This window comes from Anomaloglossus baeobatrachus, chromosome 5, assembly GCF_048569485.1.
Source record: "Anomaloglossus baeobatrachus isolate aAnoBae1 chromosome 5, aAnoBae1.hap1, whole genome shotgun sequence".
Taxonomy (NCBI): Eukaryota; Metazoa; Chordata; class Amphibia; order Anura; family Aromobatidae; genus Anomaloglossus; species Anomaloglossus baeobatrachus.
Window position 1 is genome coordinate 581,730,471 of NC_134357.1, and position 18,199 is coordinate 581,748,669.

The window sequence follows — 18,199 nt, forward strand, 5'->3', positions numbered from 1 at the left end:
TTTACAGGACTCTAGCAATATATCCTTAAACTTTCCCCATTTATGTTCAGTATCCCCAGTTACCATGACTTTGTCCCAATCTACACATTTAAGCTCTTCCCTTAATTTGTTGAAATCAGCTTTCCTAAAATTCCAGGTTTTAGCATTTCCCCTTTGAAATGTTCTATTGAATATTACGTTGAAGCTTACCATATTATAATCGCTGGTGCCCGAGTGCTCCCGGACCTGTAGATCTGAAATTGTATCCGGTCTATTTGACACGACCAAATCTAGCAAATTATCTCCCCTCGTCGGTTCATCTACCATCTGAGAGAGGAAATGGTCTTGAATAGTAGATAAGAATTTACAGCTTTTAGCACAACCAGAAGATTCTATGTCCCACTGTATGTCTGGATAGTTGAAATCCCCCATAATAAGAACCCGATTATTATTATTAGCTGCCTTTTCAATTTGTTCCAGCATTTCACCCTCTATTTGTTCAGGTATGTTAGGAGGCTTATAGCAAACTCCAATTAGCATTTTTCCATTATTCTCCTCCCCATGTACATTTACCCATACTGACTCTACATTGTTGCTGTTCCCCCCAATGTCATCATTCAACACAGGTTTTAGGTTAGATTTGATAAATATACACACCCCACCACCTTTTTGGCCTACCTGTCCCTCCTAAATGTACTATAACCCTGTATGTTTGTCACCCAGTCATTGCTTTCATCCAGCCAGGTTTCCGTAATGTGCATATTATGATGGGTCTATATAGCTTTGTCCCATGGTAAACATTATTACTCTGATGTTTGCCTGTCCCCTTCTCTTCTTCATACAGACCTTGTCTTACACGCTAACCTTTGTATGTTATATTTGTATTCCATATATTTATACCTTCTGAGATATTTCTTCTGCCTCCTTTTCCTTTGGAGACTTGAACCTGCAACGGTCGTTACAAAAGTTTTAAGAAACAAATTATTGTGTGATAGAAATTATGTGTAATTGTGATGTAAAATAAAACCCTGAGGAGATAAAGGCCGCACTTTTTATACATCTGTGGGGAACAATCAGACCCTTCCTGAATTCCTACATCTAGATGGGTTTGAAAAATGGGTTTCATCAGGTGTTACGAGACTCAGCCGCCTATTGTCCAATAATGATTTCTGCTCGTTTCAGCAATTAGAAGGATGTAACCTCCTCATAGATGTTGTTATCGATATATTCAGATCTGATCCAGTAAAAAGATTTCATTACACAAAATAGAATTAAAAAACCTGAACTGCGGTCAGACATGATGCTGAGCACAATATCTAATTCACAGAGAACGTCTTGTGAGATTTCTGGACTTTATCAAGTGCCGCCATCCAAATATGTGGGAAATTATCCTCTTGTTATTAAGTGTAAATGGGAAAGGGACATTGGGCCGTTACTGACCATCAATGGACAAGGATCCTTGAAGGGGTCAGATGTATATCCCTAGTGGACATTGTAGACTGTCAGAACTATAAATCATCCATAGGGCATATATGACCTTCTGTTCCTCCACAAGGTCGGCATACGTACAGAGGCCAAAGGTGGGAAGTGCTTAGCGGAAGCTGCTGATCTTATACACAGGCTGCAGATCTTATACACACGCATAAAGTTATTACAATTGTAAAATCCTAATCAGCAGGTTTGGTCGGAGACACCAAGGTTTTATATAACGGAATATAGAAGAACTGACACTGGACACACGTGGGAAAACTGTGGTAGGACGATTATTGTTTCTTACACATAAATTGATAACATTTAGATGGATTCAGACGACTCCGACAAAACGTGATTAACAAAGTCATTAGTACAGGACGGTATGAGAAGGGGATTTATTCTAAAAGAAACGCTGGAGCCAAAAATGAGGGAATCTGGGCCCCGGGGCTGGAGACTTCGGGCTTCCAGCGTGTCAGTACAAGACGGGGTCTTTGTCCCTGGAGCTTCTCTACTCGGTATAATGAGACTCACTGATCTTATTCATATAAAAAGCATCTGAGTAACATAGAAACTGCCGAAATATGAGGAGCTTGTCTGATCTATAAAAGTCATTGTATAAAGAGCTATGGAGACAGCGCTATTCTTCTGTATAACATATGTGATGTTACTGTAGCCCTAATATTTCTGTACATGGCGTCTCTGTATAGATAATTAGTGATGATTTTATAAACTCGATCACACCAGATGTTCCTACAAAGAAGGAATGGATCGTAGATGGAAATAGTCATTTGTAATATCAACATGTTTATTATTGTAGTATAGAGAAGTTACAGACATTGTTCAGACATGGAGATTTTGCGCTGAATGTAAAGCAGGCTTTACACGTTGCGACATCGGCAACGAGATATCGTCGGGGTCACGTCGTTAGTGACGCACACCCAGCGCCGTTACCGACATCGCAGCGTGTAACACAAATGAGCAACGATCAAAGAGCACAAAAACGTCAAAAATCGTTGCTCGTTGTCACGTCGCTCATTTCCATAATATCGCTGCAGCGACAGGTACGATGTTGTTTGTCGTTCCTGCAGCAGCACACATCGCTGTGTGTGACACCGCAGGAGCGACAAACATCTCCTTACCTGCCTCCACCGGAAAAGGAGGAAGGAAGGAAGGAGGTGGGCGGCATGTTCCGGTCGCTCATCTCCTTCCCTCCTTTTCTATTGGGCGGCGGTTCAGTGACTCTGCTGTGACGTCGCTGTGACTCTGAACGAACCACCCCCTTAGAAAGGAGGTGGATCGCCGGTCACAGCGACGTCGCAGGGCAGGTAAGTGCGTGTGACGCTGCCGTAGCGATAATGTTCGCTACGGCAGCAATCACCACATATCGGCCATACGACGGGGGCGGGTGCTATCGCGCTCGGCATCGCTAGCGATGTCGCAACGTATAAAACCTGCTTAACTGTAATGAATGGCAGATCGCTGAGATTGGGAGTAAGGAAGAAAAGGGAGGAGGAATGTTGGGGATTTTTGGGGGAGGGTTGTAATACTTTTGTCCATATATTGAATATATAAAAATATAACAAATGTAAAATGCTCGATGCACATGGAATATTGCTTTTTATTTGATTTTTAAAAAACAGACGTCTATTAGTAACTGTATATATTATAATTCTAATGTAACTTCTAACGTGCTTTCCATTTCTTGTTTACTTTTACTGTCACGTTTGTGTTTTCTTGTTCAATTTGTCAAATTTATATTTTCTCCACATGTGAATTTTTTTTCCCCAAATATATTTTAGTTTAATTTTTTACATAACAATCAATACATATCACAATCGGTGTAACACTACGATGATATTAACAACCACCACAAGCAAAATAAGGAAAAAGGAAAAAAAAAAAAAAAAAAGAAAAGGGGAAGGAGAAGACACCAATTTGGTCTATTCTATAGGTAGGAGTCAATAATACAAATACATCAAAATCCCATGGGACAAATAGCCTATAATGAAAATGAAAATTTTTCGGAATTCGTTTTCTTCTCTCTACATTATGGCCAAGTGTAAACTCATAATGAAAATAAGGATTAATTTTCCTGACAAGCTCCTCAAAAGAGGGAACTGAAGGGAGTTTCCACTTTATAGCCTGACATCGTCTGGCCAAGGTAAGTATATCAGCAAAAACAGTTTTCACATTTTCAGGGAAGTTATCGAGTCCTATATTCAGGATTGCCAGTGGAACATCCATTTTTAAATGAAGACGAGTTACACATGAAACTAGATCAAAGACCTGCTCCCAAAATACCATAACTTTAGGACAGGACCACCATACATGCCCCAATGTGACTTTATGAAGACAGGCTGTCCTACAGAAAGTGGTATAATCAGGGATCATGTGAGCCAATTTGCCTGGAAACAGATACCACCTTGTATGAATTTATATAATTTGTTCTAGGTGATTTATACAAGCGGAGGTGATATAAGTCTATTCCGAGGCGCCCACCATTGTTGAGCAAAGAATGTGAAAGATAGCTCTTGCTCCCATTTTATCATGTATGACAACTTCACATCTACCAACGGGGAGCTTAAAAAACTATAAAATTGAGACCCCATTAATATTATATTCCCATTTTGAAAAAGTCTATGTAGATCGAGAGGAGGTGAATTGTGCCCAATATCAGATCTAGTACTAAGGAGACGTCTCACTTGGAGATATTGATAAAGACAGCTTCAATGTAATCAAAAATTCTCAACCATCTCCAAAAAGGACGTTAACTGAGACTCTCTATAAATAGCCGCCAATTTAGAAATGCCACTCTCTTCCCAATTAGGAAGGCTTAAATAAGGGATATGGCTTTCTAAGAATCTAATAGAAATATCTAATAAACCAAAAGAGAGATTCCCTTCACCCCACCTCCTCTACCAATACCGAGGAGAGGAGAAAGTAGGGAGGTCAAAAATTGCATTACATGTTTAATTACCTCTACTTCAAAAGGCTTCAAGTAGGCCATGTGAATTTTTCTTAGTTGTCAACAAATTAAAACCTTCTAAATATGATAATGGTTTCTCACCATGTAAGATTTGTGATGTTTAAAAATAACCCATTTGTGTGTAAAATATTTCCCTCATTCTAAACATGTCATGGACTTCAGCCCTGTGTGAATTCTTTGGTGTTTTGAAAGATATGATTTATGGTTAAAACATCTCCCACATTCTGAACATGAAAAAGGCTTCTCCCCTGTGTGAGTTCTCTGATGTCTAACAAGATGTGATTTAAGTGTAAAATATTTCCCACATTCTGAACATGAAAAAGGCTTCTCCCCTGTGTGAGTTCTCTGATGTGTCACAACTTGTGATTTTTGGTTAAAACATTTCCCACATTCTGAACATGAATATGGCTTCTCACCCGTGTGAGTTCCCTGATGTATAACAAGATTTGACTTACGTGTAAAATACTTCCCACAATTTGAACATGAAAAAAGCTTCTCCCCTATGTGAGTTCTCTGATGTGTCACAACTTGTGATTTTTGGTTAAAACATTTCCCACATTCTGAACATGGATATGGCTTCTCCCCTGTGTGAGTTCTCTGATGTGTAATAAAATGCAATTTATGTGCAAAACATTTCCCACAATCTGAACATGAAAACGGCTTCTCCCCCTTGTGAGTTCTCTTATGTATAACAAGATGTGATTTATGTGCAAAACATTTCCTGCATTCTGAACATGAAAAAGGCTTCTCCCCTGTGTGAGTTCTGTGATGTATAACAAGATTTGATTTTCGGTTAAAACATCTCCCACATTCTGAACATGAAAAAGGCTTCTCCCCAGTGTGAGTTCCCTGATGTCTAAAAAGATGTGATTTATGTGCAAAAGATTTTCCACATTCGAAACATGAAAATGGCTTTTCCCCTGTGTGAGTTCTCTGGTAACTAACAGATTCTGAAGAAATTCTTTTCTCCGTGTGAATTTTTTGATATTCTGAAGCTGAAAATGGCTTCTGAGCTGTAAGAGCACTTTGATTTTTAATGCTGCTTTTGTGACATTTATTTTTCTTAATAGTGTGTGATGCTTCAGAAGGTAAGACTTGTTTAATAAAATCAGATGATAAATCTTTGCTGTGAAGGGATGATGGTATATCTGGAATAGAGGCATTCAGTTCAGTTATTTCTTGTGTGATATCAAGGTCATCTGATTTAACAATTGAAGCTGTCACTTCTGCCTCTAATCTCCAGATACAGGCATCTGCCAAGAACAAAAATTATTTTCAATAACATATACAAATTTAAAGATATAATTTATAAAATAGGTTGTAATGCTGTTACCGGCATCCCCGCACTGTCCTGCACCTTTTCCCGGGGCATATCTCCTAGGAATGCCCTTAGCTCACGCTCACATATTCTTAAACACCTAACCCGGAAGTTGCTCATAACCTATGGCTGAGAGGCAATAGGTATTTCAGGCATCCTCCCCCTATGGGAGGTGCTTGGGCAACGTGGTCTATCCTTAGAAACGCGTTGATAGATGTCAGTGACCGTGCCGCTTGCGGAGTCTTATCCTGTGTGTGTTAACACGTGTCTGTTTCCTAGTATCCACTGTAGAAGCTGCGTCTATCTATACCAGCTGTGCCTGTCATAACAGCTGCACTTGCTTACACCAGCCATCCCAGCTGCACCCGACCACATCAATAACTGTCAGTATCCAATCGCCAACCTCTGCCATCACAGTACAAAGACTCTTTGGCATAGCATCTGGTGGATACCTCCCAGCACAAGCCTTTTCTCACCATCAGAGGCTGAACATGTGAACTTATAGTGAACATGGTAAATAAAAAGTAATCGTGTAATTGCACTTCTTTTTGCAATTTCACTGCACTTGGAATTTTTTTTCTAATTTTTCAGTACATTATATGATAAAATGAATAGTGTAATTCAAAAGTACAACTCATCAGGCAAAAACATAATCCCTGATATGTCTATGTTGACTGAAAAATAAAAAAAAAAAGTTATGCTTCTTGGAAGTAAAAGGGAGAAAAACTAAAAATCGCCTGGGGATGAAGGTGTTACATTTTAGAAATGATGTGGGTGGGCTGCCCGGCCTCCATGTATCCACTGTGGGATAATCCTAACCTCCCTCATATGTTACAGTTACCCTGTGCCGAACTTTGGATATAAACGCCCCTATCAGCTCATTCATCAGAAGGGAGAGAAGGAAGATCCATCAATAAGATGCCGAGATTCTAGGAAGATGGAGTCATTGCTCTCAGTGGAGAAACAATAAGAATCTTGTAGTTATGATACTTATTAATGGAAAATAAATATAAAATAAATGATGTTACAAAGCAAGCTTTCCAGACTACTGAGGTCTCTTCATCAACTACAAGATTATTATGTTGTTTCTCCCACTGAGAGCAATCAATCTTTATTCACCTGGAGAACACGGCACCAAACTAAGAATCTAGGAGGTCACCAGCATCATTACCCTCCGCTTTCTCTAAGGCCCGTTTCACATGTCAGTGAAAAACACTGACGTTTTTCACTGGCGTGTAAAACACGCACATGTCCCTCCGTGTGCCGCGAATTACGGCACACGTGGGTTGTCTAAGTGCAATCCGGGCTCTGTTCTCCGTGATTGCACTTAGAGATTAACTCACCTGTGCGCGCTCCCACTCTCCATGGTGCTGATCGCTCGGCTGTGTCGTGCATCATGAATATGCGCGACAGTAATGAGCCAGCTCAGAAGCAGCAAGCTGCACGGGCTGCAGAGGACATCGCTGGAGCCGGGTGAGTAAAAATGATTTTTATTTTAAAAGCACGTTTTTTTTCTGGCACGTGTTTCACGGACCACACCACTGCGTGGTCCGTGGGACATCAGTGATGCCAGAAAAAAAATGGACATGTCTCCATGCGGCAATCACGGACACGCGGGTACGCTGCACGGAGACACGTGCAGTGAAAAATCACTGATGTGTGAGCAGACCCATTCATTATAATGGGTCTGCATATGTCAGTGATTCTGGTACGTTTATAAAAAAGCACAAACGTACTAGAATCACTGACGTGTGAAAGGGGCCTTAGGGGTCCACCATACAGATTAGATTTTTCTTCCCATGATTTTCTAAGTTGTCTGCACATTCTACATACGCTGTCATTTGGCTTTGCAGATTAGAGATCTGGGCTGCTAAGGGTCAATGTCTTCTAATTTCAGGGGATAGGATAGATCCTACCTGTGAGATCTGGCTGATACAGATCTCACTCCAACATAAGGGCGCCCAATGCCCAAAATAATGGGGACAGTTTTGGGTGGAGGAGCATGTGGTGGTCTAGCAGCAGAATGGTGACCATTTGATATGGCCGGACTATAACCCTGATAAAGCAGCCACAGCCGGTGACTGAGAAGAATCTGTGACTTCTCTGCATTTAGTGGTCACTACTCACCTGGGCGGTTATCTGTAGGAATCTCCTCTTTACTCCGCTCATCACCCCTCACAAATGTCTCTGTAGTATTAATATGGGGCAGATCTTCCCCCTGAAACAAATATTGTAAAAGTCACAGACAGTTGGAGAAGTCCCATCTATGATCAGCTCTAATCCTGCCATCTCCACCGCTCTCATTACACAAGTATAACACATATAATACTGGAGGATAAAACAAGACTGAGCACAAGACCTTCACAGCCGTCTACACATCATAGGGAGATTTCATGGCACCTTCTCTCCATCTACCTGATGATCATGAGGAACATCGGGATCTTCTCGTTTACAGTCCTGTGGGAGAAGAGGACGGGGACATCTCTCTCGTGTTGTCCTCTTACTGGATAGAACTGGAGGAGACACATACAGGGACTGAATTCATTCCTTACATACAGATAATTATAGGCCGTGTGTATTTAGTCCTGTCTATTACCTGGTGATGTGAGGGGCTGGGGAACCTCCATCATGACCTCCTTGTACAGATCTTTGTGTCCTTCTAAATACTCCCACTCCTCCATGGAGAAATAGACGGTGACGTCCTGACACCTTATAGGAACCTGACACATACAATGATACGGTCACCCCCGTTCCCTTCATAGCGTTACTGGATAATGTCCCAGCATTCCCAGCAGTGTCACCTCTCCAGTCAGCAGCTCAATCATCTTGTAGGTGAGTTCTAGGATCTTCTGGTCATTGATGTCCTCATGTATCGGGGGGTGAGGTGGAGGCCTCGTGATTGGGCTCAGGGGTCTTCCCCATCCCTCAGACACAGGGGCCTGACAGCGCTCACCAGAGGTCTTCTTCACTACTGTGTAATCCTGGTTATGGAGAGACACAGTAATAAATCTCACTCCAGACATTTCCAGAGTCCTCACCTCTCCAGTTCTGTCCATCTGTTATTCCCATAGATAAGAATGATGTAATGTGACGTCATCAGAATCTCTCACCTCTCCAGTAAGCCGGAAGAGGATCTCTAGGGTGAGGTGTAATATCCTCTCCACCATCTTGTCCCTGTCCATATCCATCCTTCACGGGGCAATCAGGAGAATTCTCCTCTATAGAAGATCTCCACTGAGAGGATCCGATATTGTAGGGACCTGAATGGGGAGAAGATGACGATGTAACATCATAAAGAATCCGCTGTAATAATACAATTACTGGAGATACAAGAAATCTCCTTCACTATAGGGAAAACACTGAGAATATAATAAGATGGAGACGACATTTCCCAGTACAGAGGCCGGAATATCAGCAGAACGTATGTGACAGAGACAGATAGAGCCGCCACAATTATATCTGAAGAGCAACCTCCCCCGCCCCAAATAGTCTCAGAGCTGAAGGGGTTAATGCCGCCTGCCCCAGTAATGGGGAATCTCCACACACCTCCACCTGCAGAGCCGCACACTAGATATATAATACCCTGCACCTACCTCCACCTGCAGAGCCGCACAGTAGATATATAATACCCTGCACCTACCTCCACCTGCAGAGCCGCACACTAGATATATAATACCCTGCACCTACCTCCACCTGCAGAGCCGCACACTAGATATATAATACCCTGCACCTACCTCCACCTGCAGAGACGCACACTAGATATATGGCTGCTCTGTGCTTACAGGACCTGTGATGATGTCACATGGAGGGGAGGAGTCAGGGTCACATGATCAGCTCCTCAGTGTGTTAGTCGTCGTTTCACAGTTGGCAGCGTTGTGATGTAACGCTCTGAAGTGATTGTTTCTCCGCGTTGTAGGAAATCCCCATGGATAACGCCATCTTCCTCCCAAACACTGAGGCCAGGATTTCCCGGCTGAGGACGGTGTCTTGAATGTCTTTTTCTGGGGCGAGCCTTTGTGCTGATATTCCATGGACTGACGTTTCGGCTCCGGTCCGTAGTGGTGTACACAAGCTTCGTCTCCTGTCACAATTGAATGCAGAAAGGCGTCAGCTTCATTCTCGTAACATGAGAGGATTTCCTGGTAAATGTCCAGTCTGTGGCTTTCATGTCAGACGTCAGCATCCGGGGCAGCCATCGTGCACAGATCTTCCCATAACCAAGCAGAGCAATAATGTGACTACACGTTCCTGTGAAATGCCGATTGTGCTTACAACTTCTCTCTGAGTGATACGACCATCATCCTGAGTCTACGTTTTCCATGTGTAACTCCGTGGTTGCTGTCACAGGACGTCCAACTCTTTCTTTGTCACACAAGTCAGACGTTCCCCCTCACTATCTGTAATCTTACTACTGGCCCAACGACGCACAGTGCACATCAGCACAATCACCATACACGGCTTGTATTCTCTGATGGATCTACTTTGGGGTGACACCTTCTGCTGTCAGGAATTCAATGACCGCACGTTGCCTAAATCACATTGACTGATCACCTGCGCAGGATCCATTCTTTACACTGTAACAACACAACCGTTCATTGTAAGGTTTCCCGCCAACTGCAGCTGTAGAGGAGACTTTACTGAACAGTCCAGTACCTGCCCCATACCAACGCTGCCATCTGCTGAGGAGATATGAAGGTAGAGGCATTACTTTTCATTCAACCCTCATATTATTATGTTTTTGGCCTTACAGCTCCATTTCTCTGACCTGCGCTCAGTCCCGGGGGTCCGACGCGCTCTGTGTTGTAGATTTGGGGCGTCTCGGTAGACGTTTCTCCAGGCCTCTCCCTTAGACCTCGCTCACAGTGTTGTATATTCTCTCATGCATCAGACTCGAGTGTGGAGCCGAGTGTCATTCACTATAATTCGATTCCGTCATATACAAGAAGCAGATGACAGGTGTGGAGAAGATGGAGAGATTAAAGGGTTTATCCTGCGCTTTTTTTTTAACTATTAGGCTACAGAAATACATGTAGGTGAATACCAACTATTTACCTGCTCTGCTGTGAGCTCCTCTCTCTTTGCACAAAGGTCATGTTACATAGTTACATAGGTTGAAAAAAGACCTAGGTCCATCTAGATCAACCTTTCTCCACCAATTATACATTTTGTCATTAAGTCATTTATAACCGACAATGTTGTGTTTACTGAGTAAATCATCCAGCCCCTTTTTAAAAGCAGTTATAGTATCTGCCATTACTACCTCTTGTGGTCAGCATTCCACAGTCTCACTGCTCTAACTGTAAAAAACCCTTTCCTATTTAGCTGCCAGAATCACTTTTCTTCCACTCGCAGCGAATGCCCCCTGGTCCTTAGTATTTTCTTTGGAAGGAATAAGTCATGCGCCAGTCCTTTATATTGACCACACATGTATTTATATATATATAAGGTCTGTTTCACACATCAGTGAATAACACAGACGTTTTTCACTGACGTGTTAAAAACGCCTAGGTCCCTCTGTGTGAGTCACGGCACACGTGGGTTGTCCATGTGCAATCCGTGATATGTGATCCGAACTCCATGGTTTCATATGGACATAAACTCACCTATCCCGTTCCTGCTGTCCGTGGTGCTGAACTCTTCAGCTCTGCAGCATCTGCCCCCCTTCCCCCTGCTGTCTCTCACCTCTGCAGCTACTTCTGGGTCGCCTCTGGCTGCATTCATGAAAATGCATGCAGTAATGAGCTGGCCAGGAAGCTGCAGAGGCTGAACAGAGTGTCGCTGGAGCTGGGTGAGTTGAAAATGCTTTTTATTTTCAATGTCCGTGTTTTTCTGGTACGTGTTTCACAGATCACACCATAGTTTGGTCCGTGGGAAATCAGTGATGCCAGAAAAAAACAGACTTGTCTGCGTGCGGCAATCACGGACACGCGTGTACGCTTCACAGAGACACAGTCAGTGAAAAATCACTGATGTGTGCGCAGACCAACTGATTATAATGGGTCTGCGCATGTCCATGATTCTGGTACGTATAAAAAAAAGCACATACATACCAGAATCACTAACGTCTGAAACAGGCCTCAATGAGATCTCCTCTGAGACGTCTTTTTTTCTAAGTTAAACAGATCTAATTTTTTCAACCTCTCATCATATGGGAGGCCTTCCATTCTTTGTAGTCTAGTTACCTGCCTTGGGACTGACTCTAACTTCTGAATGTTCTTTTCAAAATGTGAAGCCAAAAACTGGATCCATATTCTAGATGTGGCCTTACAAGAGATTTATAGAAAGGTAACAATATGTTGGGATCATGGGATCTAATCTTTTTTTTTATACACCCTGAAATCTTGCTTGCTTTAGCAGCTGCTGCCTGACATTGAGTGCTGCTGCTCATTGTACCCTGATTACCCAAGTCCTTCTCTTGCTCTGTAGTCCTGAGTTTACTTCCATTTAATATATCTGCAGCTATAGGATTACTCCATCCTAGGTTTATTACTTTACATTTATCAATATTAAATCTCATTTGACAAGTGTCTGCCCATTCCAATATCTTATCCAGATTGTTTTGTAATATTGAACTATCAAGGTCATTTTTTAATATCCTACATAGTTTGGTGTTATCATCAAAGATTGAGACTTTACTATCAATCCCATCCACAAGGTCATTAATAAAAAGATTAAAAAGGATCGGTCCTAGAACAGATCCCTGCGGTAACCCACTGCTTACTATAGCCCATGTAGAGAATATACCATTTATGACTACTCTTTGTTTCCTATCTTTTAGCCAATTCCTTACCCAGTTGTATATAGTTTCCCCTAGTCCTTGCTTCTGCAGCTTCGGTATAAGGCTATTATGTGGTACAGTATCAAATGCCTTTGCAAAGTCCAAATAAATCACATCAGCTGCATTACCAATATCCAGATTTGCACTTACCTCCTCATAGAACCCCAAAATATTACTTAGACATGACTTATCTTTCATGAATCCATGCTGTCTGTCAGTTATATTATTTTCGGCAATATATTTTTGCATGTCATCCCTTCAAATGTTTTCCAAAACTTTGCACACTGCTGATGTCAAAATTGTTGGATGGTAGTTGCCTGGATCCACCCTCTTACTTTTCTTAAATATCGGTACCACATCAGCAATCCTCCAATCCTGAGGAACCAATCCTGGTACAAGTGAGTCTAAGAAGATGAGATACAGTGGTCTGTCAATTACTGAGCTCAATTCCCTCAATATTCTGACCCAGGGGATTTGTCAATATTTAATTTACTCAGATGCAGGCGTACTTCTTCTTCTGTTAAATTAATATCAGGTGGTGAACTTTGATTTTTGACTTGTTGAATGCTCCCTGGAACAGTCTGTTCCTTGGTGAACACAGATGAAAAGTTACTGTTTAATATCTCAGTCTTTACTTTGTCTTCTATAATTAACTGGTTATTATATTTTAAAGAACACATACCATCCTTTGTTTTCCTTTTGGCATTAATGTATTTATAGAAAATGTCGGATTTATTTTAATGCCCTTGTCGATTTTTGTTTCAGTAGCTAATTTTGCTTGCTTGATTTCTTTTTTACATTTCTTATTGAGATCCTTATACTCCTAAAATTATATTTCTGTATTCTCAGCCTTCAAGATTTTAAACACTATTTGTTTTTGTTTTATTATACTTTGTACAGTCTTATTTATCCATAGTGGTTTCTTTTTATTCCTGGACATTTTATTACCACACTTAAGCTTTTCCTTTAATTTGTTGAAATCAGCTTTCCTAAAATTTTAGGCTTTAGCATTACCCCTTTCAAATGCTCTATTGAATATTACTTTGAAGCTTACCATATTATGATCGCTGGTGCCCAAGTGCTCCCGGACCTGTAGATCTGAAATTATATCTGGTCTATTTGACAGGACCAGATCTAGCAAATTATCTCCCTTTGTCGGTTCATCTACCATCTGAGAGAGGAAATTGTCTTGAATTGTAGATAAGAACTTACAGCTTTTAGCACAACCAGAAGATTCTATGTCCCACTGAATGTCTGCAGAGTTGAAATCCTGCATAATAAGGACCTGATTATTATTATTATTATTATTATTATTATTTGATGCCTTTTCAATTTGTTGCAGCATTTCACCCACTACCTGTTCAGGTATGTTAGGTGGCTTATAGCAAACTCCAATTAGTAGCTTTCCATTATTCCCCTCCCCATGTACATTTACCCATAATGACTCTACATTGTTGCAGCTCCCCCCAATGTCGTTATTGAGCACAGGTCTTAGGTTAGATTTGATAAATATACACACTCCTCCACCTTTTTTGTATTTCCTGTATTTCATGAATGTAGTATAACCCTCTATTTTTGTCACCCAGTCATGGCTCTCATCCGGTTTCTGTAATGCCCACCACATCATAATCCTTGTTTGACATCAGTCTCCAATTGATTCATTTTTTTTGCAAGACTTCTTGCATTTGCCAGTAGACATTTAATAGTATTAACACATTACTTACTCCTTGCCTCCCTACTTTCCTTGCATATCCCAGCCTCCCAACCTTCATTGACCCCTACTGTCTCACTGTCTCTATCTGCTCTATCCCCTTATTTGCTCCACTACCCTCCCTACCTTCCTCCCCCTAAATCCTAGTTTAAAAGCTCCTGCATTCTTCTGACCATCTTCTCCCCCATCACAGCTGCACCATCCCCATTGAGGTGCAGCCCGTCCATACCGTAGAGCCTGTAGATGACTGAGAAGTCGGCCCAGTTCTCCATGAACCCAAACCCTTCCTTCCTGCACCAATTTCTAAGCCACATATTTATCTCCCTAAGCTCCCATTGTCTTTCTAGTGATGCTCATAGCACTGGTAGTATTTCTGAAAACACCACCTTGGAGGTCCTGGACTTCAGCTTCTCTCTTAGTTCCCTCTAATCATTTCTAAGGACCTTCCACCTGCCTCTAACTTTGTCATTAGTACCAATGTGCACCATGACCGCTGGGTTTTCCCCAGTCCCACCCAGCAATCTGTCTATCCGATCCACAATATGCCGAACCCGAGCACCCGGCAGAAAACACACTGTTTGGCATTCACGGTCTCGACGACAAATGACCTTGTCTGTCCACCTAGTCATAGAGTCCTCTACCACCACCATCCATCTGGCTTTTGCTGCACTCCTATTTCCCTCCTTCCTACAGCAGTCGTTTTCCTGGTTACTAGTAGCAACGTCCTGCTGTAGTCCTGGCCTTTCATTCCTAATATCAGCCACACAGGCATATTTACTAGGTTGTGCCAGATCAGGACTGGGCTCCCTAACACTTTCCCCCCCTACCTCTTCTTCTGTTACCCAGTTACCTACCTCTGGGTCCTGACCTTCCCCACTTCCACAGCACTGGCCCCAGCCAGAGCCACTCAGTGAGCTCTAAACTCCTCTCCAGGTTTGCAATGCTCCTGAGTGTTGTGAGCTGCATATTTAGATCAGTTACCTGGGCTTCCAAATATGTAACACGCTGACATCGAGTGCAAACATATTCACCCTCCAACGGCTGCTCAAGGCAGGCATACATCTGACAAGATACACACCTGGTAGCATTGTCCATGGAGCCGCTATTAAATGGGGATGAACAGGACAGATAAAAGCAAAAAAACAAAGAAAAAACAATGGACAACTTGTAAGGAAAACTCCAAACTGCTCTTGTGTCACACTATGATATTGTGCGTATACTATGCACTTCCCGGCCCCCTCAGACTTTACTGCCCCTCACAAGCTCAGTGACCCTCGCTTACTGTGGCCGAGGTAAATAGTTCTGGAACAATCTAGAAACAGCTGTGGCCACTGCCCCATCAGACCTCACTGCTCATCCCTGGATTTCCAGGATATCTGCTCCATGTCCGTCCACGGCTTCCAGGATGTGTCCTGTCTACATACAGCCTCCATTACCTCACTGTGACCCCCTGACATAACCTCCCCTCACCCAGCACCATGACACCCAGCACAGCAGAGCCCTGCATACACTGAGGAGCTGATCATGTGACCCCTGACTCCTCCCCTCCATGTGACATCATCACAGGTCCTGGAAGCACAGAGCAGCCATATATCTAGTGTGCGGCTCTGCAGGTGGAGGTGTGTAGAACAAGAAAGAACAGTACTGTACAACGACTCAGTTGCAAAAACACTTCAATTTTATTTATATAGGAAAAAGTTTTTTCATACAAATAGCAAAAAGCGATAAAAAGTAGAGACAGATGGTTTATGCCACCAGGTGGCGCTCTCACCACAACATACGGCAGGTAAAAGTACACATGCAAAGATAATATTAGCGAGTACACAGCCTAGGGCTCACCTATAAAGAAGTGGCCCATGGTAGGGTACATTACAAAGGTAGTAGTGCAAAAAACCGCTGATCCAAGATACCAAAGAATCAATATGCCTAATGGCATATATCCCTCGATCAGCAGTAGTACTGTTACCATACCTGGAGATGTGGTGGGAACCCTGAACCCCGACCTATAGGTTTCGTTAATAGTTCTTCTTCCGGGGGTGGTCTCTGGGTAAAACAGTAACCCTTTTAAATGGAAACTCACCAATCACAACCCATAAAAGGTCCACCACTTAGGTAGTAAGATATATAGTATAGTCCCCTGATGGAAGTAACCAAAACCCTGATTGGGGGATAATCGCAACCTCCCATCCATGCGTCATAACGAGGGATGCTAGACCGGAAGCGGAAGTGACGAGCCAAGCACGTCACTCCCATCATGCCCCACGCGTCGCACACGCTACACCGGAAGTGGAAGTGACGCGCTAAACACGTCACTCCCATCATGCCTCACGCATCCACATGCTGCACCGGAAATGGAAGTGACGCGCTCAGCACGCCACTCCCATCATACCTCACGCGTCCTCACACCAACGCTAAACCGGAAGTGGTAGTGACGCGAACATCGCGTTGCCCCAGATACACCAGGAAATGGAGGCGACGCGACCATCACGTCACATCCACCAGACCGTGTACATCTAGTTACAGGATGGACATTAGTACCCGGAAAACAAAAGGGGGGGGGGGAGGGGGGATGGGATGTGAGGCTACTACATATTAATGTTAAATCCACCCATACTGGACCAAAAATGAGGTGATGTGAACATCACCTCACCACTATAAGAACACATAAATCAGGGGTATGCGGCCAACAGGTCTGAGTGGGGCATGCGTGTCCCAAAAATAGTAACCCTGTGTCTACAAGCGTACCAGAATATATAGTCACTATGATCATACCCCACTTGATGCCAGATCACAGAACAAGAGGCAATGAAAGTCGTATTACTGCCATCAAAACGTATAAATGTCGCTCACAAGAATAAAAAACTGGCAAGTATAAACAACCTTATCTCAAGCAACCATGGCATCAAAACATATCTAAATATGCCACGATCACCCTAAATCTGTCCAAACGTGTCCAATATGTGTTCACAACATTAAACCCCACAATAATAAAAACAGGGATATATTTCCACCAGGAGAACATCTAAGGAGAAGAAATGCAGTACAACGACAAAGTACATAACACCATCCTCCCGCGGTTAACCACAATGGCGCGCGGATGAATGTCCAGAAGGCGCCGAACCACAGCGGGCACGTCCAGGCCACACTCAAGGGTAACAAAGTTACCACAAGAGTAGCCCAAAAGGACGCGCCGGCGGCCGCACAGCGCAAACATGGTCAAACACCCGCGCGCACTGGTACCGCGAGGGATGTTACACATATTTAAAAGGCCCACTAGGGACCCATACATAACACATCATGCATTTAATCAAACAAGACATGTGATATTACGCAGTTTTCCCTAAATATATAACAATTGTGCGTTCGTATACAGCAGATGAACTCCATAGAATCTTCAAACGAATTCCAAAGGAAGTGGACCTCACAAGTTCCATATATGATAAACATCGAAATCAGGATGCGATATAGGTGAGTATAACTAAAAGAAATTAAAAGCAATTAAAATCAAGACCAATATGGTGCAAAGCAGAATACATGGGACAAGGTATATCAAATACATGTGAATCGGATTCTATATCACACATCCACTAAACGGAGGTCCAGAGAGGGCGGCAATAATCAAAAAGTGTATTAATATATACTATTACAAAAAGGACACAAAACTTAAACACTCATTCAGCCCATTGGGCTGTATGGTCTTCAAGGTCCATATCCATTCTGTTTCCCGCTGTGCGAGGAGTCGACTGATATTGCCCCCTCGAACATTTGTCGTAATCTGGTCGATCCCTCGTACCCGTAATAGAGTATGATCACAGCCATGATGTCTCTTGAAATGCCTGGGTATCGTCTTAAGACCCTCAATGTCCACTGCATCAATTGCGGCCTGGATATCCAGCACATGCTCTCTTACACGGACCTTAAGGGCCCGTGTAGTTAGGCCGACATAGACGAGCG

General features: G+C 42.8%; 1 protein-coding gene across 1 annotated transcript in view; it reads right to left on the reverse strand.

Moving 5' to 3' along the window:
• Positions 1-2,681: 2,681 nt before the first annotated feature.
• The window catches only part of LOC142312468 (uncharacterized), a 419,059-nt gene continuing 403,541 nt past the window's right edge, over positions 2,682-18,199 (reverse strand). The window contains exon 11 of the mRNA XM_075351408.1: positions 2,682-5,304. Coding sequence (XP_075207523.1) covers positions 4,574-5,304 — 731 coding nt within the window. The 3' untranslated portion in view covers positions 2,682-4,573. The remainder of the gene's footprint in view (positions 5,305-18,199) is intronic.